At 33.2% G+C, this 27592-nt stretch overlaps 1 protein-coding gene across 4 annotated transcripts in view; it reads right to left on the bottom strand.

Annotated features, from left to right (window-relative positions):
* CNKSR2 (connector enhancer of kinase suppressor of Ras 2) overlaps positions 1-27592 on the bottom strand; it is a 259346-nt gene that overhangs the window by 167883 nt on the left and 63871 nt on the right. For all 4 annotated transcript variants that reach the window (XM_036840306.1, XM_036840307.1, XM_036840308.1 and 1 more), the window contains exon 4: positions 16942-17029. In XM_036840306.1, the coding sequence (XP_036696201.1) occupies positions 16942-17029 (88 nt within the window). The remainder of the gene's footprint in view (positions 1-16941; positions 17030-27592) is intronic.

Below are 27592 nucleotides of genomic sequence, written 5' to 3'. Positions count from 1 at the left end.
TAGAAGTTGCTGAGAGGACATATACAAAGCTGTCCAGCAAGTAGCTGAAAAAGCTGAATTTGATCTAGAATACAACCAGATCTGGGAAATATTTACATTAAAGAGACAATTAAAGGTACAAGAAAAACAAACAACAATGAATTCATCAAAAAAGAATATGTGTAGTGAGAAGATAGCTAAGGACAAGATCAGACAATGCTTATGTTTAAGAGCCAGATGGAAGAAGAGTTAGTTGTGTGGCCAGGAGTAAATGGAGAAAGTGGTGTTACAGAGGCATATCTAATACAACTTATAGTGATAATAGAGTTATAATAATATATTCATGTCTGTGCTATCTAATTCAATAGTCATTAGACATGTGTGGCTATTAAGCACTTGAAATGTGGCTAGTGCAAATGAGGAACTGAATTTTTAATTTTAATTAAATTTACATTTCCACTGCTACATGCAGGGAATTCCCAGGCAGTACAGTGGTTAGGACTCTGCACTTTCACTGCTGTGGCCCAGGTTCAATCCCTGGTCGGGGAACTAAGACCCCGCAAGACGCGAGGTGCGGCCAAAGAAACCCCAAAAATTGCCACATGCAGCTAGTGGTTACCATGTTAGACAGCAGTGCAGGTCTCGAGAAATATACTATAGTCCATCCAACAGTTGGAGAAGCCATTTACCAAGAAACAAATAACAGTAAAAGCAATATCTGGGAAGAAAACATAAAGGGATTTAATTCCCAGTCATTAACCAGATCCTTCAGTTTTTTTTTCCTTTAGCAAAGGGCAGATTCCAGTCTACTATGACATCTACAGTAGCCACACAGTACAATGACACCAATTCCCTCTGTAAGATAATATATGGAAGAGCATGAAAATGAATCCAAAGTACCCATCACATAGCTTTGTGGGCACAGAGAAAGCAGTGCCAGTGACAAAAGATTTACAATGGATGAAAGATAAAAGTCGAAACTAAATAAAGATTCATCAGAGACAGAAAGCTGACTGAGTGTCCCGAGTGCAAAGAAGAATGTCCACGGTGAATAGACAGGCATCGACATCCTTCCTGAACGTGTTATCAAAACGCCATAGTTTAATTCTAATTTCAGATAAATGTTCTTGGCAAACAAGGCAGAGGTACAATAACCCCACAACTACCTCCTTGGCAATCCCTTCACTGTGACTGACTCAATGACCACATACTTGTTAGTCTTTCTGATGTTATTTTGGAATGAGAAGAATGTTCATGAAGGATGGTATCTGTTGAAATTTTAAAATGACCAGTTTTTAAAAGAATTAGCTAAGATTTTCATTAGGTTAAATAAGGTTACAAGTTGTAACATAAAAAGTGCAATTAACAAAGAATGGGAGGAGAATGTGTGGGTGGGCACGACCTTAGAGGCCATCTTAGTCTTTCTGTTGGTGAACATAACCATATTCTTCTGCATCTTGGATCATATTCCTCTTCAAAATTCTGCTCCAGTTCTCCCCCAGGAGGTCATCTAAAATGAAACCCCATTTGACTCTAATCACTCTCGCCTTCCACTTGACAATGAAAGACTAAAGTTCCAACAGTTGAATGGGTGTGGAAACTAATCTTTTAGCATATAGAGACTTGGGGGTACAAGCAGAAGTGAGTCTGATTGTTTTTTTCAGCATCTAAATGGCCTTCCAACAAATCCAAAAACCTCTGAGGCTTTTCAAGATTGAACTGTCAAAAGGCATAAAAGGTAAAAATGTCAAGTCAATGTAGCATTGACTAGAAAACTCATTAGAGTGAGATTGTGATCCTGTAACTTTAATAGCTTTGTTTTGACAACTTGAAGGGGCAGTGAATGAGCTAATCCCCATTATGAACCAAATTTGTTTATTCTGCATGTCTTCAGTCAAGACCTAAATGATTTTGAATGGCCAATCAGATAACTACTAACTGTACATATTTTATGTTTCCATCAGTAATCTATTTGTTAGTCTTAGTCTTTCCCATTAGATTGTCAATATTTTCAAAGAAGGAATCTTATATTCAACTGCACTGTCTCTTTAATTTCTCAAGGTGCTCTGTACACTCTATAAATAAAATGTGAATTTATCAGTTATGATTATTTTCTTCCATTGATTCTCTATTTTCATATTCCACAGTAAATATTTAACACTGGTTTTATAGGTTAGGTGTAAAAAAATGAAACTTTTAAAGCCATATTTTTAAAACAAAACTAACTGCTATACAAACTAGTACAGTACACTTAGTCTCTTCATACTCCTATTTGGTACAAAAATAGAGTTTCACAGTTTTAAAATAACTTTAAACATGAGTTTGGTTTTAAACTTTAATCTGCATGATCTCAGCAGATATTTTCAACAAAAATAATTGGGCCTTTCTCAGCATGAAGATTCACATTATGCAAAAGATATCAAGAATTTTATATTCATTCAACGAAGCTAAAATTTCTTCGTAAGTCTCTCTAGCTTCCACATGTTCAAGTTACTTACTGTAATGACCATCTAATATATCACAATGAAAAGAAAATCTATTGGGTCTAAAATTGGGAGACAATTTTTCCCTTGTGACAAATTCAACTCAAGAGTTCAAGCAAAGATAAATACCACACCCCATTACAAATAAACATATAAATTAAATATTAATTCTTCAATTCAAGATCATACACTTGGCTGCCAGAAAATAAATGCAAGTTATAGTATATGTGAAACAAATTCTAAGTATTAGTTTAAAAAATTCCTTAAGCTCATGTATCTTTGTCCTTTTTATCTACTTAGAATGCACTTTCTTGGACAAAATGATACCATTTATTTCAGTAACTGTGTCCAACATATGAAAAAGTGCCACTTACCTGGGCACTCAATAAATATTTATAGATCACTGATGATGATAAGCTATTTAAATCCTAGCAAATACTACATTGTCCGAGTAATACTACTAGCTCAAATCTAGGCTTAACGTGGTACACCTTCAAAATAGATATTACACAGAATCAGTATCCATTTAGTGTTTCCTAGTCATAACACTGAGTGATTATAAGGCAGAATTTTATGCTTTGAAAAAATTCGAGAAGTCTCCCCCTCCCACCAAACCTACCACCCCATATTCCAGTAGATTACACTTAAAATACCAAGAGACACACACGTGCATACAAACACACCATTGAGGGAAAAGAAGAAATTCTTCAAATTCAACCTTTACCAAGCTGTTTTCTTGATATTTAAAATTTCAGCACCTAATTTTATTGTCTCTTTCCTTATAGTCAAATAAATATTGTTGTCCTTAAAATTCTAGTATAATGCTATATTGGAATTGTTTAGAGATTCATTACTGTAGCAGATTTGTATTATGATTTCTAAATATATACTTTCTTTTTTTAAGGGAAAAGTAAACTTCCTGGAGCCACTGATGTTGGCCATGGATCTATGACTTATTTTGTTCAACAAACTGTGAGCCAAAGTGCTATGTCTTATTTCCATGCAGAAACTTTAAGAACCAGTACATAGTTCACCATGCTCTCTTTTCCCTCTGCCAGCAGTGTTCAAGAAGAGGCTACTCTGAGCTTTGAAGTGAAGAGGATGTGCAGAACAGCTATAGCAACCCAGGATGCACATGGAACATGAGCACTGGACATGAGTATTATTAAAAGCCACTAACATTTTCAGGTTGTTAGTACAGCATCATCTAGCTTCCTTTGACTGATACAATCCTCCATAAAAGAAAAGAGGGAAAAATAGAACACTCAAGCAAATGAAGACCTAACCAATGCAGAGTTTAATGCAATAACTATTCTATGAATTTTACATACTGTACCTCTTCATTTCAGGAAATATGAGGTGCTATATCACTCCTCACACAATGTAATTCACAATTAACCTCAGATTACATTCTGCTACCTTCATGCAAATCTAGTCTTTTCCCATCTTGTATTTTGGAGAATTTTTGCCTCAGTTTTTTAAGTTTGATTCATGCTCACTTGTCCTAATTACTTAATTCTGACCAGTTCTTCAACCTGCCACTATCAATTACAATTTCAATCCATTATTTCACTTGTGTTAGGGCCTAATTTCATCTGAATTACCTATCTGATGTTGGTGGTTATTCTGACCCAGCCCAAGAGGCCTGGGTTATTAAAAACTACTTTGGCAGCAGGGCAAAATGCCTCAGAAAATCAGTGCCTATAACTAGTAGCTCTATATTTTCTTTGATTTGCTGCATTCATCTTATGTAAGTATGAAAATCTATGTCATAGATTTTGTGTAATGATTCAATGATATAATCCATGTAAGGCATAATATGATTGTATGATAATATGATTCATAATAAATGCTAAAAATGTCATTATTATTCCTTCTCTATACAGTTTTAGTAACTCTAGTTCCTGCCTCTGTCTGTTGACACCACATTAGTTTCTAGCACTGGTTCTCCCCTTATTACAAATGCACAATGACCATTTTTGTTAATAACTTATATTTGATGTTTCAAAGAACAAGTCTAATCCTTTTGGATATGCATGTATGGCACAGATAGACTATGAATTGATAACTACAGTTGTAAATTCAAAACTTTAACTAGTCTCTTTTATAAAAGTGTGGGCTCTGGGCTGATATCACCTATCAATAGTTGAATCTCCTGATCCATAGTTCTCAGTCATTCATACTGTGCTGTGGTAAAGTCCAGGGAATATGCATGTTTAGCAAGCTTCCCTGGGTGAATCATGGCCCATGGACCAACCATTGGTAAACACTGTTCTTGATCACATACATTTTCTTCCCACCTCACGTTCATCTCATACTAAACCAGTAAAGTGTGACTATATCACAGTGGTTATCAACTTTGGCTCCACATTAGAATCAACTGAGGTATCATTTAAAAAATACTGATTACAACCCCACCACAGAGAGTCTAATTTAATAGGTCTTGGATGGGACCCAGATATCAGTGTTTTTAAATAAAGAGTTCTTTACTTGATTCTAAGATGAGGCCAAACTTGAGAAACAATGAGCAAGAAGTATTACAAACCATGTCAAAGCACCTGGATCTAAGTCCTGGCCATGTCACTAACTGACTATGTCACTGTCCCTCTCCAAAATTCCATTTACTCATTTACAAAATTGGGATGACATCTGGTATACCTACTTCACTTGATTATTGTGAGGAACAAATCTGATAACATATTGTAAAAGCGTTTTGCCAACCTCAAAATAGTAATGATACTATTGCCTGCCTGTTACACTTTATATAGCCCTTTTTTTCTTGCTAATACTTTTTATATGTCATAAGGAATAGGATTTATCCAGATGATATGGTTTGAGGGAGGGGTTAAAAAGATGAACAGAAGAGCCAAGGGCCGAATACATTTCAATTTTAAAAGGCAGTTCAGAATCTTTGTGGGGAGACAGGGCAGGAGAACATTTGTGCAGACAGTTTAAATGGGAGGAAACAGGAGGCCTAGTGAGATATTTAGTGGCGTGAGGAGGGCTGTGGAAAACGGTGAGACACTGAAAAGGAAATTAATAGTTATGGTATTAATAACTGCTGAATAGTGCTAGGGTAGACATTTCAAAAGGCATTAAAAACTTTGCAGATAGCACTTAAATAAGAGCAAGATACACAAGAAAGTATTTGCCGAACCAGAACCAATAAAGTTACCTAATCAAACCTTTTGATTTTTCCCTTTAGGTACTTTGATAACTCCTGCTATGGCATTGCATAGTCCAGTAACATCATGTTCTATATTCCTTTAGGGCTCAGGTTTCTAAATTTGCTATCAGATCAAAATTGGAATTTTTAAGCTACAAAAGCATTCTAAATGATACTCAGAAATGCACACATGGATTTATTTGGGGAGTGTGGGAAGCAGACTGGACAGTAATAGGAACCTTTTTTAGCTCCAAAACCAGCCCTCCCCTCCAAGCTTCTGATCCTCTCCACAATAATTTCTTTTCCCTCCCCTCCCCAATTCACTAGCTCATTACTAGTTTCACAAGGAGACTGGTGCCATCACCACTGTCTCTCCCAACTCACCTCCCTGGAGTTACAAGCATTAAAAGGAGAAGAAATAGGAAAAAGCAGCCTTAAAATTTTAAGGACTAATTTTGTGTCTGTAATAATCATGATATACTTGGATTTTATCAACTTTGAAAAAACAGTATTTTCTGTTTAGTTCTCTCTCAGGTTTTCATCAGCATCAGAATGAGTTACAGCAGCTACATTTAAAATCCTGTAACCCTTTTTTAGGTGAAATTTTAAGGGGAAAATTAATCCTTTCATTCTTTCAACAGACATTTATTTGCCAGGCACTAGAGACACAGAGGTGCAAAAGGCAAACAACTTGCATTCACCACTGCAAATCTTTTCTTAAATGGATTAGTATTACTTTTGGCTTGATTCTTTAAAAAGAATCATCACAGTACATTACAAATGGGAGCATATCAGGGATTCTCTTCCGAAAAACTGACCACCTACAAGGGTTAAGAATCACCTAACCCATCTTTCTACATCTGTTTCCTTGTATATAATATAGCAATAATGGTAAAAGTTCTATCTTCTTGGAGTCTTTGTGAGAAAATTTTAAAAGCCTCTCAAAAGGTGAACTGCATAATAAGACAAAATATAGTAATTCAGAAGGTAGGAAGACAATGAAAGTACATTACATAAATAAGCAATAAAACTTGGAGAACAGGATGTGGTACATTTGTAAAGATGAGCATGTGTATACTGTATAAGCCAGCAATTACCCTCCTACATACATAATTAAATGTAAGTATATATCCAAATATTCACGGTCAGGAGAATGGATACACATTGGAGTATATACACACAATTAAGTATTATATGAAGTGAAAGTGAATGAACTACAGTGACTAAACAAAACATGAATGAGTTCAGAAATACATCAAGTGAAAAAAGTAATATGCAGAGTGATACTATTTTTATAAAGCTCAAAGACAAGCATAACTAAATGAGATGTTTAGAAAATGTATGCAACTACTTTACGAAAAAAAAAAAAGAAACACCCTGAGAAGAGGCAGGGTAATGAGATGCGGAGGAGCACAGTTATAACTAAGACAATGTTGGTAATGTTCTAGTTATTAAATTAAATGGCCAATTTATGAGTATCTGATTATTCTTATGCTTCATAACATATATATGACATGCATTCTTTTGTGTATATATATAATATTACATAAATTTAGAAATGTAATAGTGAGAAAACAGATGTCTGAGAAACAGTATCCTATCATTTGCTATCTAAAAGAATTTGATTAGTATACTACACCACACATCTAGTTCTTCTGTTATTATTAATGGTGATACTATCTACATCTTTAAAAGTGTTTTGGTAAGATGCTCAGATAACATGCAATATAGTCTAGGTCTGTAAAAGAATAAACCTATAAAAACAGCCTATTTCATTTTCATATAATATATAGTAAGTTTTAAAGTTTTTTTTTTCACAAAAAAAGTGTCAGAAAGATGCTTTCCTAAAGTCTTATTATCATGTAATAATTTCATCACTCTTCTTTACCTTTCAGTCTGAGCCTTCAGAAAATTTGCAGCTACCAATAATCATGTTTTTTTTTTAACATCAAGAATGAGGATTTCTCTTTCTCTCTGCTTGTGTATTTATATCTATTCTGATTATAATGCTATATTCTAGGCCTTCAAAGGGATACAGGCATATATACACAGCATAATCTCAGCTTTGCAAATTCTATATGTTTTTAGTTTTATATTTGTCTTCAGAAAAAAAGTCCTCAAGCTGTCTGGGTACTATGCCTAATAGTTCTATATCTAACTCCTGATTCATTACGTTAGGATTATAAATAAAAGTTTAAAAAGATAATGGCTTTGCTTCTTCATCATCAACTGAAACAACTGAAGAAAACTTAAAGGACTGAGTATTGAACTAAAATATACTGCTTAAATATAAAATAAAAAAACAGTATCTTTCATATTGCCTTCAACAGGTATGCTAAGTAATGTAATTCGTATTGTTTAAAAATTACATATAAAGTTTGTCCTCGTTTTTGGTCTGAAATGTACCAGTTTCAAATCCCAAGAGCCAAAGTCCATTTTTCAGGTCACCTAGAATGTCTGATTCAGGAAGGCTTAAACACTAACCCTGAAAATATAGCAAAAATAATATTTAAAGCTGTGTTTGAGATGAATGATAGACTATCTTGGCTGAGCTTTCATATGGTTTAATACTTACTACATGAACCACAGAATATAGCCTGCCTACCCCAGTATAATTTATATCCCCATTTTAGAACTTTACATGTATTTTACTACTACTTGAATCTTAATATCCCTTTTACAACACACATTCTGTATGACTGCCTATTTATTATACACTAGCCTTTTACCTTTACAAGTTTTGAGTTTTCCATTTTCAACTCTAGGTTGCTTGAATATGTGGATAGGGATGGCAAATTCACAAGTAACCAAAATTAATTTCTGTATTCCATTTGAACATGGACATTTCAAAATATCATCCAGAATATGAAGCATACATAGTTACCAATTTGCCTTAAATTCTAAAAAACAACCGAAATTAAACCAAAATTCTTTTAAAAAAATCACTCATTGTAGAAACAGGTCTTTCTTCATTGCCACTCAGTACCAAAAGCAAGCAGAGAATCACTCCTTTAAATTTTGTGTGAACAACAAACTAACTGAGTTTAGAGTTTCCAAAGATCTTTTGCTATACAAGGTAACTAAAATTGCCATTTATTAAGCTCCCACTAAAATGCCAGATCATGAACTAGATCAATTTCCAATATTCACATAAATTCACCTACAATAATCCAACAAGGTGGTTGGTGATCCACTTTACAAATAAAGACAGAGTTATCAGAGATATGAAGTAATCTGTCCAAGTTCATACAGTTTGTAAAAAGCAGAGCCATAATGAATTCAGATCTACTTTATGTCAAAGCCCACTAACCTATTTTGCCATAAAATGTAAGAGTAAATAATATAAAGTGTCAACTAGGAAGGTAAAGGAGGTAATATTCATATAGATAAAACATAATAAAGTAAAATATGATAGCTATTGTCAATAAACTCATAGGCCAAATTTTCTTGCTTAAATCCTTAATAAAACATAAAAAATCATTTCTAAGGCTATTTTTACAAAATTCTGTAATCTTTTATTTTAATTTTTTACTATTTATAAATACATGCCCTAACAATTTAAACCACAAATACCAGTTCAATTAAGTCCTAAAAAAGCTCTTATTTTCTCTTGGGTATTTACCTTGAGTAAATAACAACCCGATTAAGATAAAACAGGTTAGATTAAATTCAAGCAGGAATATTTTTTAAAAAGGGTTATATACTCAATATGTTCACTTACATTTTTATTTAAAAATGTATATTTAAAGAATAACTCATAAATAGTTTACTTTTACTGATATGTATTTAAAACCGTGTAAAGGTAACAAAAGTGATTAGAAAGCACGCACACACATAATTTAGAGGAAGATGTCCATCAAAAAGAAACATTTCCACTATTGACCTTTGAAGACTATTTTTTCCACTTTCTTGAACAAAGAGTTAGCAAGAAACAAAATACATCAGACAGGTAAATATGGAAAAAAAAAATCAAACAAATGAACTGTCAGAAAGTCAGAATAACAACTTAAATAAAGACATTTATTATAGGAAAGACCAAAGCAGTGGCACAGTTGTTTCTGGTGCTTAAGTTGGGATGACAGTAACTATTCTTCTTTATGGTTTTCTGTATTTTTTAAATTAACGAGTATTATTATTTTATAAACTTTTTTAAAGGACAAAAGACCTAATAACTATGCAGTAAAATTAAAAAAAAATTATGGCACAATACTAAATGAAAAAGACCATTTTGAAAATATATATGTGTATGTAGATGAAAACAGGCAAAATGGCAAGTAAAACAAGCAAAATGATAACAGGCGTTTTCTTTGGGTGGAAAGATTACAAGCAATGTTTTTTTTCTTTTCATTACTCTAAATTTTTCTATAAAGCATATTACACTGCTTTTATAATTTAAAAAAATATAGAAAATAATTAGAGGAGTATAGAGTGTGCTACATACAAACCTTTACACAGATGGCATACAACATCAACAGAACGAATACAAGCTAGGACCATAAAAGCTCTCTTTCAACATCTAAAAAAACTTCCAGTTCTCAGTGAATATTCTCTCAGTTAAGATTTTTTGAACAGTACATGCTATTTCTTCAAATTTTAGAGGGTGGGAAAGGAAATTGTTGACCATGCAGTAGGTAAAATTCACATATTTAAAATAGATTGATGTTTTTAGAAAGGTTTCTAAAATTTCTCTTTTCTTTGTATTTTTTCTTCTCAAAAATTATTTATAACATCTTAGGTGAAAGACTATTAATCTTTTTTTTTTCTAACTTTCAGCTGGGAATGGTAAGGGAAAGAAGTATGTTTCGAACACTATCCAGAAAATCAGTGATATTCAAGGGCATGGTAAAGTGAGTCTTAAAAGGATGAAAAACGAGCAAGCCCATGAGAAAACACAAGAACATTTTATAATATATAATTTAGAAGGGACCATTTCAGGTAAGAGTATATCAGCAGAACTTGAATTTTAAAAGGAAGTCTTCATTTTACAATTGCATGTGAATCTACAACTATCTTAAAATAAAAAGTTTACTTACAAATTAAATTTTAAAAAATTTTAAATAAACAAAAAAGGAAGTTTTCACTTTGCATTTAACAGTTCAAAATCTGATTTAAAATGTTTCACATGTTGAAATTTTTCTCTCAGTATCTCCTTCACTGTATATGCAGCTGAAGAAAACTAACAGCAAATGGAGAAAAAAATCTGTGTACATTTATTATTTAAAACAAACTTGTTATTCTAGTTCTTTGTATCAAGTCTTTTTCTCATCCATTTTATAATTAATATTACTTTACTTTTGTTTTTCACTTCACATTTGTGAACCATTTTTAATACATCTAATTTGATTCTCACAATAATAGAATTATTTCTGTTTATAGATGGTTTGCCCAAGGTGAAATGCTCATGAAACAACAGGGCTAAGCCTCAAGTCTCCCAATACTCACTGTCCCCACCCTCCGTCCCTTGCCCCAAGTATTCTAAGTTCCACCAAAGTTTCACCTTGCAAACCGATACTTTTGCACCCATTTCTTAACTAGTGACAATCTAATTAATCATTTTTTGTGTTTGAACTGGAAAAAATTTTAAATGGTGCAGTAGAATAATTTTAGGTTAAGCTGATACTCATTAGGGTAGGCATCATGGCAATTATTTCAATGCTGACAAGAAGTGCGTGGGTACCTGTCTCATTTTTCTGTTTCAGGTGCTGACAGTGCTCTAAATATCTGAAGCTTCAGTTCTTTGTGAGAATTCTTCCCATTTAAGATTTTAAAACCAGTTTCCCTTTTTTCTCAAATGTGTTATTATAGTCAATCTTATGTGGGGAAGAGGTGTTGGGGGGAAGAATCTCTTTAAAAGACTTCAACTATAACTGTCTAAACCCATCACATCTGGAAATAAGAAAAACAGATACAGTAAGATTAAATAAATTCTTCCAAACAGAGCTTGTTAAAAGAAATTTCTCTTTCTCCTCTAATGTTTGCATTACTTTAATTATAAGTAGCCAATATCAAGAAGCACTTTCCACTTACTTCATAGTACCACTCCTTTGTGTTAAGAAGGGAAAAAAAGCTATTTGTGACAGTTTATTTTTAGATATTGATCATCTCATCTTGCTCAAAGGGAATAAAAATAATTAAAGTTGAGTGAAAATAATTTGAAGTACAGCATATTTCAAAGCATAACTATCATCATAACTGTTCAGATGAGATTTCTTGAAAGCCTGGTAATAAATGCATGCCCTAGATATTTTTTTTTAAATCTACACTTTGCTTATTCAAGTTGGCCTCTTTTACTGGCAGCTTAAGTTTAATTCTGTCTTTAGATACTGCATACAATTCCAAGTGAATGAGATGATTAGTGTGTATTTAATGGCTGAATGAGACCATTAGATGGACACTGACTGTTTGTAAACTATGTAATTTATTTTAAAATATAATAAGTATTCATCTATGTTGTGCTCTTTCATCAAACTGAAAGTAGTATTTCTTCAATGAACATAGCATTCATTTTATGTTTTTCTGATAACTCAAATTCATTGTAGAAAATCTGAAAAATACAGAAACGTAGAGTCTAAATAAACTAAAATCACCTGTAGTTTCATCATCAAGAAGCAAACACTTAACTGTTTTATTTCATCATTTTAATTATCATCCTCATTCCTATTGCCAAGATAGGTAGCAACAGACCACAGAGCCCAGAGAGACTTGGTATCAAAGATATGACATCACATAACAGTAGAAAAATAATAGATTATTTAAGAGATGATTTACAAACATTCATATCATGCCTATAATTAAGTTTCCTCTAAAAAAATATATTCTGTTAGTGTTATATAACAGCATAGTGTTTCAGAAGTTTTGTTCACTTTCATTCTAGCACTGGAAAATGGTTATGAGGATAATATTTTTATTTTAATTAATGAATAAACTGAGATGTAAAGTGATGGGTATCTCTGGATATCCTTGGGGTTCTTGATATGAGTAGCGGAGACAGAACTGCAGCTTTTACACAGGAGTTGAAATAGAAATAAGTAACGATTTAAGCATTTAATTCTAGATTTTTCTGGAAGAGTATAAATGAGTATGTGCTAACCACATGGGATAACTGGGGCTCAGGTCAATTTATTTTAACAAGTAAGTAATGAGCACAACATTGTTCCTACTTTCAAGGAGATAACAGTCTAATGGAAGTCAGATAATTATGATTCACAGCAGAATATAACTGACAAGATGTAAAATGCATGTAAAGTAAGTTTAAGGGATTTCTACCTTTGCTCATACAACAAACAATTGTAGCTGATAAGTCAACAAAGGGGACAAACTGGAATCATAAAAAATAATTAATACAGAAAAAAGAACAAAGACCAGATTGGAGACGTAGAAGACAAAGAGCAAGGTGGTATATTTAATTTAATCCCAACCACATCAACCATGGTTGATTAAATATAAATGGTCAAAGTAGGGGGTATACAAACAGTTATGAGAAATAGTAAAAGTTTCATGAGTGGGATGGCATTTCCTAGAGGCCTTAAAGGATGGGACATAATTTTGACAGGCAGAGATAAAAAGATATATGGGACATGTTCTGAGGAGGCCTCACAACATAAAAAGATGAAACTGCAAGATCTATTTTACCAACAATAACTCATCCACATGAACTGGAGTACAATTAAGATACAAAGGAGTACTAGAAGATAAAATTGAAATTATGTTAGAACCTTACTTGGAGTCCTTTGAATTCCAAAGAGAGGAATTTGTAATCAGTTTGGAAATTAGGGGAAATTGCTGAAAGCGACAAAATTGGAGCTGGGCTTTGGGATGACTAGTCTGAAAGTGATCCATTCTGTACTTATAAGTAGATTAAATCAGAATGTCATGAAGATGTATTTTATTAAGAGAAATTTACATCTAATATTTCCTTTAAGGTACCACATAAAAGACCTGGTTAAAGTAAGTGAATTAAGATATCAAGTCAGGTAACATGTTGGGAGCGGGTAGGCAAGGCAAGAACCAAGAACACCCATATACAGAGAAGTTTCTGTTTGGAAGCATCTTAAAGGTGGTGACACATGGGACAGGATATGTGATGGGAAAATGAGAGTGAGGTAGAAGGAACTGTGAGAAATGTTATGAGCTACTGAACTTTAAAATAACAGAAATGGGTAATGTTTCTGTTACCCAAGAAGGGCAAGGCATTCTCTTCAAAAGAAGGGCAAGAAGAAGGGCAAGGCATCCTCTTCCCAAGAAGGGCAAGGCATCCTCTTCAAAACAGAGTGTACAGTGGTCGAGGGTACAGAAAGTCCTTCTACGTCCTCAGTATACTTGGAGTATTTCAATTATTTGGTCAAGACAGAATGTACTTAAAGTTCAATCTGTAAAAGTATCTCTCTCTCTATTCTACCTAATGTTTCCTGATCTGTAAATAGCAAAACTTAAACCCGTTATGCCTTGACGTAAGATTCCTAAAGAGAATGCTGAGTCAAACAGTGCAGCTGTTAAAAGGTCCTGTTGTGAGCGTGAACAAGCCTCTGAGGGCAATATCAGAATGGCATATGTTTTCCATGAAGTAGATGTCTATAGCAGGTGTTCATACATTCTGGAAACAAAAACTGCATCACTTGTTACTTAGATGGTAGGTTCTTAAAATAGCAGAATGGGTGGGTTAGTCCTACCTTACACAAACTGCACTTCCACCCCTGCACATGCCGCTACAGGAAATTTTAAGTCACTGAAAATCATTTCAGCCATTCGTAATATAACATTTGAAGGTTAGCGTGACAGAGGTATGTTCTGGAACCTGTGAGTTCTAAACATAGAAAACTTTCCATTTTTGACTTCACTCTACGGTAAAAGTTAAAAGAAAGGTAATTTTTTTTAAAGATCACTTTGTTTATCTACTTTTGATATGGGAAAACATTAAGTATGAATGAATTCAGTGAAAATGAATATACCTGATTCTCCTTCAAGATTTTCAAGAAAACTTATCAGAGTTGCCATTTAGAATTGCAGTCTCTGTTTACAAAGCAACAAAGAGTGGGCCAATTACTCAAAAGTTAACCTTAAGCTGGCCATCCAGATCCAGATGTTTAAAGGAGACACAAGAAATTAAAAACACCCACTTTCTGTCATAATTATGCATGGAAATGACATTATTTTAGAAGGTGACATCAGATGGATTGTATTCTCATAGAATGGACAATCCGTATGAGCTTCTCATGTATAAACAGTTGAAAAATAAACTCAATTCTCCCATTTAATTCCACAGTATTTCAATTATCTTGGGTCTCATGTATAAATGAAAACCTTAAGTGATACATATAATAGTTATCACAGATCTTGTCATGTAGTGGATAATAATAATTATTGTATTATTATGACTGTTGGCATATAGATTGCTACTGAACACATATCTAACATACTATGAATGATTATCATATAAATACTGTGCAGTAGGTACCCTTAAAGCAGAGAAAATTTCTTTCTCTCATGGTAAAAGGGAAGAAACTAATAGTCTATTATCCACATCTCAAATCTCTGGTCAAGTTTAATGGCTTAAAAAAAACAGCTTTAGAAAACATATTTTTGAAGAAATGTCACTGACAATACAGATCTACAAGAAAAATTACCCATAGATTATATTATTGTTCTTTCATTCCTATGCCCTAGAACAGTGTATGAGAACCAGAATCACCTGGAAAACTAGTAAACATGCAGATTCCTGGGCATTCCCCACAGTACATTTGGAGTATGTGCCAAGAATCTGAATTTCTAACAAGTTTCTGTGTGATGATAATGCTACTGGCCCACGAACCACACTGGACTAGCATAGCCCTAGAACATGAGTCAGCAAACTGTGGCCCAGGGCTAAATTCAACCTGCTGCTTGTTTTTGTAAAACAAGTTTTATTGGCACATCACCATGTCCATTCATTTCACTTACACATGGTCTGCGGCTGCTTTTGCAATTGAATAGTTGGATCAAACACCATAGAGCCTGTATCATTAAAGCCTACAAAACCTTACAGACTTAAAACTTGGCCTTTCACAGAAAACGTTTGCTGACCTTTGCCCTAAAATGCCACTCTTCTCCCTAATATGCAGTTGAAATCTTTGACATTCAGAAATAAAATTCACTGATAACAAATATGAAGACATGTAGTGAGACAACAGCATTTCAAGGCTGATAAAATGTTTATCATCTTCATCCATGTTTGTGACTAACAGCAGTGAGTTACTGACTTTCTTACTGCTATGATATAATCCTGATGAATGTCTGCTGTATTCCACAATTAAAAGTCACAAACTTACTCTCCTTTCTATAAACCTGCAATTTCAGAGAAATGGTGCTAATAAAATCTATACGGTACAACAGAAAATATATTGAAAGATTTAAGTCTGTATTAAAAAAATTTCTTATTTGAGAAAATACAGGCAATATTAAGAAACTTAATTATCCCTCATCATAAAGGACAGGGAGTAGAAGGATAAATTAAATCATGAATTTCCCCAATAATCTTCTGTATCATCACATTTTATCCTCTGCTTTCCCTACTTCTGCATCACTGGATAGTTTAACAAAAAATGGCACCCTGAGAAAGTAGCAGCAGTAGCAGCAATAGGTTGACATGAGGCTTACACAGAGTGGTGGTCACTAGCCTCACACCTCTCAGATGTGTTTTGTTATTAGATTTAAACAAATTTTTGCAGGATATGTACTAGTCAATTCACTCCTCTACCATTTCTCCATATGTTATGCCAGGACATTTATATCAGCTGCTGCACTACTGAACATGTTTGATTTGGAGTCCCTGGCTTAAATAATATTCAAAGTAAAAAAACTGGGTCATGTAAATAGATCATTTAAATGATTAAGGAGATAATTAAAGGCTATTATGTATATCTGTTTGTATGTATACCTATATAAATGAAACTATAGTCGTACTAATAAGGAACTAATGGTGTCTTAGAGCAAAAGTCTCAAATTGTTATTCAAATGGGTTAATTTAATTTTGTGAAAGGCAATACAGTTTAGTCATCCCCACTAAAAGTGTGAGAGTAACCGACTTATTTACTATAAAGCTGTCTCTGGAGGTTCAGATTACTTTTACATCTGCTGATAAATAAAACTCTTGTTTACTGGGCTATATGCATAGTTTTCCAATGAATTATGTATTTGGTTTCTTTTGAACCATTTGTCTTTGAATGAGAAAAATCCCAAACCAGTATTTTATAAACTCTTGGTAAATACAAGTACTTCTCATTGTTAGAATATGAGATAGCTAATAAATTAACTGAAGAAAAATTTTCCAGCTAATACCTGTTGCACAATTGTTGTTAATTCCAAGCAGAGCTGTATGACATTATTCCTTGTAACTGAATAGTCTGTGACAGCAGCAAATGGTGATCTATAAAGGAAAAAGGAAAACTGTGATTAATAGGAACAGCTTTTGAAAGGTCCCCAAATACAACAGCCTAAAATAAGATTTTGAATAATATGAAATGAACTGTTCTGAAGTTTACATAGTGATAAACAATATTCGGAACATATTTAAGGAAGAAAATTGAGGGAAATGCTTGGAAGAGAATTCAAGAAAAATGTTTGCTTTCCATCAAATTTCTCTTTTTTTAGTGCTTAATATTTAAAAGTTCTTTCGTACTTCTTACGAGGTCTCTTCACTACATCTAAAATAAAACAACACCAAAAAGGCATGGTTTAGCAAAGACATTTTAGTTTATTTTCAAATGAAGGTAAGATTTTGAGTCCAGTATCTTCTTGAAATAGTCACAATTCAGAGCTAGTCTAATGACAGCTATCACCTACCGAGGACTTACTATATGCCAGTTACTTTTCTAAATGCTTTACATGTACCAAATAATTTTCACAACTCTTATAAGATAGGCACTATTATTATTCCCATTTTACATATAAGAAATGTGAGGTAGAGAAAAGTTAAGTGAAAACTAGTAAGTGGTGGAGCTAGTATTCAAACCCAGGAAGTCTGACTCCAGACTCCACACCCCAGAGTTAAACACTAATATACCACCTCTATGAACTTAAGTAGGTTTTTATTTGTACTAAACCAATTACTTACATCACTTCACATCCCTTTTCAAACAACTTGGCATGTAAATAATATATATTGGTACGAGGTTTATATTTTCAAGAATGTTGTAGACAGCAGCAGTCTTCCCAAGCAAGTGTTTTGCCACCAAATGAACTCAGTGGCTTTCCATTAGTCCTTATCCTCTCTCTTGTCTATGAACGCTAATCAGGTTTTTGTGGGGCCAAAGCTTATATGATTTGGGAGGCCCAGTTTAAAGAAAACAAAATCACAAATAAAAAAGAAGGTAAGGGGGTAAAAATTTAGTCAGATTACTAGAACTTTAGTGCTTTGGATCTCTCTACTGATAACTCTTAAGGCAATTTACTATAAATGATTATATAAGACTGCTTCCTGGTTACAAACTGAACTTGTCTTTCTTCTAGAAAACTCTACAACTCAAGCACCTCCCATTGTCACAGGGGTCCATATGAGAGGCCCTTTATTGGTTACATTTTTTAAAAACGTATTTTTCACTTATGTATTTTGGCCATTCTAATAGCTATGTAGAGGCTTATCACAGATTTAACTTGCATTTCCCCAAAGTTACATGTATTTGCTCTATTTATATATTATTTATATTTAATCGTTAACTATATTTCCCTAATAATTTTCTAACTGGTTATGCTGACTTGTGCATATTTGCTATCCATATATACTCTTTAGTGAAATGTCTGCTCAAGCCCTTTGCCCATTCTTTATTTAGATGTGTGGTATTACTATTGAGTTTAGAGACTTCTCGGTATTTTCTGTATGCAAGTCCTTTGTTGAATAGGTAACCTGTAAACTTTCTTCTCAGTCTATGGCTTCTCTTTCCATCCTTTAACAGGATCTTTAGCAGGTCAAACGTTTTTTATTTTAATGAGGTCAAATTTATCGATAATTTCTTTTCTGGATTGTACCTTTAGCATTATATCTAAGAAATCTTCACTTGACTCTAACTCAAGTTTTCTTCGAAAAGTTTTTTTTTTTACTTTTAGATCTATGACCCATTTTTAAGTCAATTTTTGTATAAGATGTGAGGTTTGGGTCGAGGTTCACTTTTTTCCCTCTGCCTATGCAAGTGTTCCAACACCATTTGTGGAAAAACTAACCATTCTCCACTGAATTGTTTTTGTTCCTTTGTCAAAAACTGGCTAACCATATGCATAAAGTTCTGGACTCTCTGTGTCTATCTTGCCACCAATACCAGTTTTGATTACTGAAGTTATATAATATTTAAAATAGTATTAAAAAACTTCAAAATTGATGAAGTATTATGGTCCCTTTACTTCTTAATACAAATTTTAGAATCACACTGTCTGTAGCTATAAAAAAAATCCTGCTGTAATTTTTATGTGAACTTTATTAAACCTACAGGAAGATTTGAGAATTGACATGTTTACTAAGTTGAGTCTTCCAATCCATGAACACAGTATGTCTCTCCATTTATTTAGGTCTTGTTTGATTTTATACATCAGTGTTTTATAGTTTTCACATACAAATCCTGTAGATATTTTGCTAAATTTATATGTAGGCATCTCATTAATTCTAGAGCAACTGTAAATTATACCATGTTTTTACTTTTTGTTTACAACTGTACATTGCTAGTATACAAGAATGTGATAAATTTTTCTGTGTAGACTTCATATTCTACAACCCTGCCAAATTCACTTACTAGTTCAAAAAGATGTTTTGTAGCTATCTTGGAATATTCTACACACAGACATATATTATCTGCAAATAGGAAAAGTTTTATTTTTTCCTTTCTAATCTCTAGGCCTTTTACTTCCTTTTCTGGCCTACTGTACTGGATATAACAGGAGGGATGAGAGTGGACAGCCTTGCCTTATTCCCAATCTTAGGAGGAAAGCATTGTCTTTCACAGTACAAGGTCAGCTGTTGCTTTTTATATATGCTTTATATCAAGTTGAGATATTACTACTCTATTCCTACTTTGCTGAGAATTTTTCTCATGAACGGGTATAGGATTCTACTGAATGCTTTTTTTTTACATTAACTGATATGATTATTATTCTACAGCACATTAACATGGTAGACTACATTGATTTATTTTCAAGTACTGAAGCAGCCTTGCTTACCTAGAATGAATCCCACTTAGTCAAGGTGCACAGTTTTATTTATATGTGGTTGGACTTGGATTGCCAATATTTTGTGGAGGATTATAACATGTAAGTTTGTACTATCTTTGCCGGGTATTGGAATCAGGATAATGATTGTACCATAAAATGAGATGGGATGGATTACCTCTATGTCTATTTTCTGAAATAGACTGTAGAATTGGTGTTATTTTTTCTTTAAACACAGAATTCACCAGTGACATCATCTAGGCCTGGACCTTTTTTCCCCTACTCCAAAGAGTTTCTAAGTACAATTCGATTTCTTTAATAGTTACAGGATCATTCAGAGAATCTACTTCATCTTGGGTAAGTTTTGGTAGTTTTTGTGTTTTTGAAGGAATTGGTCCATTTCATCTAATCTGTCAAATGTATGTATAAAGAGTTATTTGTAGTATTCCTTTATTATCCATTTAATTTTGATTGACTTCTCAACATAGTGTGGTTCCGTTTTCAGTTTCATTGATTTCTGTTCATTTATCATTATTATTTGCTCCCTTTTGCTGCTTTGGGCTTATTTTCTACTTTCTTTTTTCTTTAATTTTATTTTTTTAAGAATACTTAGCATGAGATCTAACCTCTTAACAAAAATTTAACTGTAAAAGACAATACTATTAATTATAGGTACAGTGTTCTACAGCAGATCTCTAGAACTTTTTCATCTTGCTTAACTAAAACTTTACGCCCATGCTTGTTGATTAGCAATTATTTTTCTATTTGCTTGAGATGAGAGCTTAGATAATTGATTTGAGATCTTTCTTTTTTTCTGATATAAGCATTCAGTGCTTACAAATTTTCCTTTCAGAATTGCTTTAGCTGTGTGCCTAAAAAATTATGACTTGTTCTAATTTTCATTCTGTTCAATGTATTTCTTTTTATTTCCCTTGAGATTTCCTCTTTTATCCATGGATTAGTTAGAAGTGTGTTGTTTGATTTCTAGCTTGACTCCATTATGGTTAAAGAAGAGATTCTAACTGATTTAAATTATTTTAAATGTGTTGAAGTTTGTTTTATGATGCAGATATGGTGTACCTTCATGAATGTTCCATGGGCACTTGAAAAGAATTTGTATTCTACTGTTGTTGGATGAAATGCTCTCAAAATGTCAATTATATCTTGTTATCTGGTGTTGTTCAGCTCTTCTAATCCTTACTTTCTGTTCTGAGAGAGGAGATGAGGTATCCAATTGTAATTGTGGATCTGTCTATTTCTTCTTTTAGTTCTGTCATTTTTTGCTTCAAGTACTTTGAAATTATTGTATGGTATATACATCTTAGCAGTTTCTGTTTCTTGTTTTTTGAATTGTCTATTTATAGGCTCATCTATTGCACTTTGGTGTTCTTTGTTTTTAATTTAAATGTAATATTCACATAGTACACATTAACCCTCTGCTTCTCATAACTGTTTGTTGCAAGTATTTTCCCCAGTTTGTCATCTGTCTTATACTTAGTCATGTTTTTCAATTTTATGTAGTCAAACAGCACATTTCTTTGCATTTTATTCCATATTTCAAAATACTTAATAATAAGTCTACACCTAGAAATCATTTTTTGTCTATATTTTCTCCAGTTTTCTTACGGATTTATTTTTCCCTCTTAAATAAATGATACACCTAAAATTACTTTAGTGAACAGGTAGTGTTCTATCATTATTTATTCTCCAAAGGCTTAATCAAGTGCCCCAGTTCCACTTATTAAATGACCCTTTCTTTTTCCAGGGGTTTGAACATATTGTTTTCTAAATGATTCTATATACCGCAGTCTATTATGTGCTGTCTTCCACTACTGTTTATTCCTATTCCGAAATGGTATATTTTTCAACATAGTTTACTAAAACAGAAGGAGTCATTAAGAATTCAAATAATGATAATTAGAACAAAATGTATGTAATTAATTAATCTGAAGTCATTGCACATCTATATCTAAATTTATTAAAACTCATTAAACTTAAAATGGATAAATCTTATAGAATGTAAATTAGGCCTCAATAAAACTATTTTTTAAAAGATGTTAAGATATAAGCACTTCTAGGAAAACATCATTTAAAAAAACCACCCCAAGACCATTTTTGCTGCATTGAAGCATAAAAATTGGCATTTTAATTAAGAATTCAAAAATGCTTCTGGCATGATTAGAAAGAGCTTGGGTTCCTAGTTTTGCAAAGGTCAAAGTCTGTTAATAAAATCTAAAAGCTTCATTCAAAAGTGACAAGATGAAGTACAGCATGATTTTCTCCATAAAATCTTAAAAAAAGACTCATTTGATCTTGAAAATGTACCAAAAGAAAAATCTATTTGATAACTGAATGCCTGTAGCAAACTGAATTCTAAGGCGTGTTTTCCACGTTCCTGAGCACTCATATTTCAAGTGGGACAAGCTTCTCGCTCAAGATTAAATGTCAAAATAAACTAGAAAAAAAATCTAAGATATACCTAGGAAAACATGCATTCTATCTTGTAGTGAACTCCCCTAAAGTTTTCATTTTAAAGGCAAATCACATACAACCACACTAAGAACCATTCTTAGCCAGCACATATTAATGTTTGGGATGATGATTTTGGCTATACACATACATAAATAAAAGAAGGCTGACAGGTTCCAATCTTTGTCAGTTACCAAAGATGAACACTCAGTCATGACTTAATGAGATAAAGAAATGGATCTCTATAGAATACCTGAACATGATCAACTTGAAAACAAAACAAAATTAAGAGAGGAATTTGTTCCTCAGTCTAAAGAAACCCCAAGTTAGAGCTCAGGCTACTTAGAAAAAAACACGTGGCTGACTCAAGGTAAAGAAAATAAAATTCATGGCAGGAAAACTTTCTGATGCCAGAAAGTTAAAAAAAAAAAAGATAAAATCCTTGGCTCATTAATAAATGGCCATTACAGGAACCATCCTACTTAGATCTTAAAAGTTACACAACTATCCTCAAATCATCATATGGATAATAAAATGCTTATACTTCTTTCTAGTGCAAAAGTTACTGACCCTATAAAAAATTATTTGTTGTACATTCTTTTCAAACAAAAGCATTTATGGAAAGGTTAATGGCTCAGAAATCCTAAACAAATTAGAAGCTAACAAGAAAAGCTAAGGAGTTAATTAGGAAATCTGGAAGGCCTTACTGTTTCTCAGGTTGGCACTGCTGAGCCTGAGGGGCATTCTATGAACAACAGCCTTGCTAACATCACTGCTCATTTCTGGAACAAGAGGTGCCAAATGGGAGCACTGAGCACACAAGAGGAAATAAGACCAAACAACAACGAGCCACAGCATTTGGTAGTGTTTGGGGTAGTTTTCTTTGTCTCTGTAATTTTTCCCTGGTATAGAAATAATTTTTGTCCTATAGTTTCATATCATGGAAGAAGAAATTAGTTCAACCACTTTCGTAGATAAAGCAAAAGATTTCAAAGAATACATTTTTTCCCTTAGCATCCTAACCCTTATGCCTTAAACATTTAAAAGGTTTTCAGTGATATAAAAAGATATCTCATTGATGCTTGCAAAACAGAATGATCTTAAAATGTATTTCAGAAACAATTAGAAATAGGTATTAATGCTAAAAATGAGAGAAAAGAATAAACTTTCATTTTAAATAGCAAAATAAACTTTTTCTATATATAATACTTTTGAATATTTTTTAATGATGTTACTGTACAACATGGTACATACAGCGATCTGGAAACCTCCAAGTATAGATTGATTTGGCAAAGCCATATAAAACTGCAAGAAAGATGAGGTGTGAAAAACAGCAGGATGTAGGTTAAAAATAGACAAGTAAACCATGAATTGAAAATAAACAGTAAAGCTACCAACTGTGATTCACCTCTGAGGCTTTTCCTCTGGGAAAGTCTGTTGTTTCACTCAAGTCAATATTTAAAATAAGAAGAAAAAGGGGATTTCTGTTAACCTTAGATTTTATTTTATTTAAGAAATGTAAGGAGCTAATTTTTGAAAATAAATGTTACTTAAATGGAAGCGCCACTGAAATTGCAGTTTTTGTGATTTGTAAACATTTTCCCTAGCACCCTAATGCTTTTGCCTTAAACATTCAAAAGGTTTTCAATGATATTAAGAGATATCTCATTGATGTCTTCAAAGTAGAATGAGAAATAAACTTTCTATAAAAAAATTCTACATAGCAATTTGAAGTATCAAGGCCAGAAAAAGAAAAGTGGTATTCTTGTTTAGCATTTGAGGAGAAACACCAAAGTATAAATAAATGTTTATATATGCCGCATTCCTAAGAATCGCTTCCTCAAAATCCTTAAGAACTCGTCCACATTCAAAAGGAGATGTAGTATGACAAAGGAACATGATAAAAGAGAAACAAGAAGGGCTTTGGTATCACAACAAAAATAGATTCAAATTATAATTTTCACACTAGTGAATAACTTCAGGCAAATTACTTCATGTTTCATATGTAAAATGGGGATAATGATACCTGCTTTGTGAGAATTCAATGAGCCAATACATGTAAAGCGTCTAGTTCAGTATGGAACTAAATTAAAGATTTTTTCTTATTCTTTCTTTTCCTTTCTCCCCCTTCAAGTGACATAAAATAAAAATTGCAATAAGCTCATCATATTGCTGTGCATGCAAGTTCTCCCCAAAATGTAAAAAAAATTTAATGCCAAAAAAGTCAGATTTTTAAAAAATTAAGCCAGTTGTTTGGCATCAAAATAACCATAGTTAACCTACAGAATTTTTCATTTTTCAACTGAAGAGTTATACTACATTGTACACTAAAGGAATAAACTAAGGTTAAAGATCCAATGCTTGGCAATATTCGATTGCAGTGACCATTTTAAACCCTCCATATTAAAGGCAATCTACCATGACAAATCAAGATATTAAAAATTTTTGGTCAATATAATTTCTATGGAACTTTTATAATTAAGTACTTAAGTTCTAAGTTCTTCAAAATAAAAATAAAAAAGACAAGATACATTCTTACCTTATATAAAGAAAGCACAAAAACAGATTAGTTTTGGTCTAGAACTTAATATTAACTAAATTTAGTCAGAGAAGAGGTAGGGAGTTAAATCATGATTCTACAAGTCACCAACAAACTTTGTTAGTGTTTATTCTTTGAAATTATGCAAAGGGAAATAAGACGAATATATTCCTCATATGGCTTTGGTGAACAAGGTCAATGATTTATAGAATATTAGTGCTTAGAAGAGAACTTCAAATTCTGCAGGTCTTACCTCCTTATTCTAAAAAGAAAATAAAAACAGAGGTTAAGGTTCAAGGTTACCCAGGGCCAGAGGCAGAGCTGAAACTCAACTCTCTCTTACTTAGCCCTTTGTTCTTTTATACTATTTCACGATGCATTTCGGCAGGGATTCACAACAGCAGTCATGGAGAACACTGCTCTTTTGGCTTTTCTAGCATTGATTAATGTGTTTTGCTTCCTGTGTAGTTTGCAGAACACACTGAAACAAGAGGGCATATGGAATGTTGTCTTGTGCTCTTGCTGCTACCTAGAAAACATTTTTTCTTTGAAAGGAATAAAAATATAACTTAAATTCACATCCACTAACAACAATCTCTTATAAAAGTCTGGGCTACTTGTCAGGAAAACAAACAGCGTAAACATTTCACTTGGCACAGTTATAGATAAAATCCTATTACATTTAAATTGATTTTGGGACCTTTTGAAATTTACATTAGCCAAGGAGCAGTTAAGATATTCATACAATCCATGGAAGAGAAGGAAGCAAAGTAAGTTCCCAGATATAGAAGTAGCCCTCATCATTTGCCTTTCCTCTTTTCCAACACCTCTAAAAGATGGAGTCTATGAAAAGTAGAAGTTAATATTATATAAAACTATCCTGAACTACAAACCATTTCACAGAAAAATTTCTTCAAAGAGGAGTTATCACTTACCTTTAACTCACAATCAACCCAAGAATTCCAGTTTTCATTAATTCTAAGTAAAAACACTAAACTGTTGTTGGTAAGATCACATATATCCTGATTCCCTAATTTACCATACACTTTCAGTCTTACCCTGCCTAACCTGTCAGCAGCATTTGACTCTACTGACCACTTCCTTTTTTTCCCTAAAACTCCTTATTCCCACCTTAAACGTTCTCACCACATACACAAAAAAGGTAATTATGCAAGGTGATAGATTATATTAACTAATCTTATCATGGTAATCATTTTGCAATGTATATGTGTATCAAATCATCACGTTGTACACCTTAAACTTACACAATGTTATATATCGCTCATATCTCAATAAAGTTGGAAAAAAAATAATACTAAAATATCAACACTCCCCCCACCCCCCCACCAAAAAACTCTTTACTCCCTTTGCTACCGTGACACCACTCTCAACTAATTCTATCCTATGGAGTCTCTGGTTATGTCTTATTTTTTTCCATAAGCTGAACTTCTAATGATTCTTCGGTTCGTGGTGGTCTGCAGAGGTCATTCCTTTTCTCAGTTCTCTTCATTCACTCAAAAAAATTTATTGAGCACCCACTACAGGACAGGAACTCTTCTAGATAATTGTGATAGCAGTGAACAAAGCAGATGAAAATCCCTGCTCTCCAGAAGCATACATTATATATAGAGCAGTCAGACAAAAACAATAATAACACATAAGTAAATTACATACTGTGTTAGAAGGGCTTGTGTTATGGAAAACAAATAGAGCAGGATAAGAGGAATCCATTCTAAAAATCTCCTTACACCACCATATTAATGTATTCAGGACTTTAACTACCACCTATATTTTAACTATTCCCAAATCTCTATCCACCGTGTATCTTTTCTGAGCAGCAATACTCTAAAGACCTTTTCACAATCTATCATGGCCAACACTCAACACTTGTCCTCCACCATAACCCATTCCTCCTGTTTTGATAATGGCAACACCATCCATTGGGTCAGCCAAGTCAGATACCTCTTATTCACCCTAGGTGTCTCCTTTTTCTTTAGTCTCTCTGTCTAACAGTCTTCTATCTTCACTGCTGTTTCTCTAATTAAAGATCTCAGTAAATAGCAATGGAGAGAATCAACTCTGTAGTCAGGTGCCTGGAATGAATCCTGGCACCACCACTTACTTCCTATTTGGTTTTGAACTTAACTTCTGCCTCTGTATGTGCTAGTTTTCCTATCTGTAAAATGAAGACAACTCTCCTAGGTTTGCTTTGAGTGTGGCTGGTAGCATCAGAATCACCAATAGTAGCAGCAGCATGATAACAGTTGGCACTCCATACTGGCAGGTTCCATATCCATGGGTTCAACCAACCTCGAATCGAAATATTTGAAAAAAAATTCCAGAGAGTTCAAAAAAGCAAAATTTGTATTTGTTGTACAAGGCAATTATTTACATAGCATTTACACTGTATTAGGTATTATAAGTAATCTACAGATGATTTAAAATATAAAGGAGGATGTGCATAGGTTACATGCAAATACTAAGTCATTTTATATAAGGGACTTGAGAATCCTCGGGTTTTAGTATCTGAGGGGGTCCTGGGCAGGTAACAAGGGACAAATATTCCTGAAACAACCTCTTAACTGGTTTCCCTTCTTCCAGCCTTATTCTTTCCCTAATCTTTCCCAACATTATAGCCCAAGTAATCTTCAAAATTCAAAGGTCTGAACACAACAGTGACCCTAAACAGCTCCCCACTGCCTTCAGCATGAAGTCCAAATGCCTTAAAATGACAAAGAATTCTTTTTCTCCTTCTTCTTTCCTTTTTAAAACTAAAGCTGTTAAAGCATA

The sequence above is a fragment of the Balaenoptera musculus genome, chromosome X (assembly GCF_009873245.2).
Source record: "Balaenoptera musculus isolate JJ_BM4_2016_0621 chromosome X, mBalMus1.pri.v3, whole genome shotgun sequence".
NCBI classification, from domain to species: Eukaryota; Metazoa; Chordata; class Mammalia; order Artiodactyla; family Balaenopteridae; genus Balaenoptera; species Balaenoptera musculus.
The sequence above is the reverse complement of the archived record's forward strand: the minus strand, read 5'-3'. Positions and strand labels throughout refer to the sequence as shown.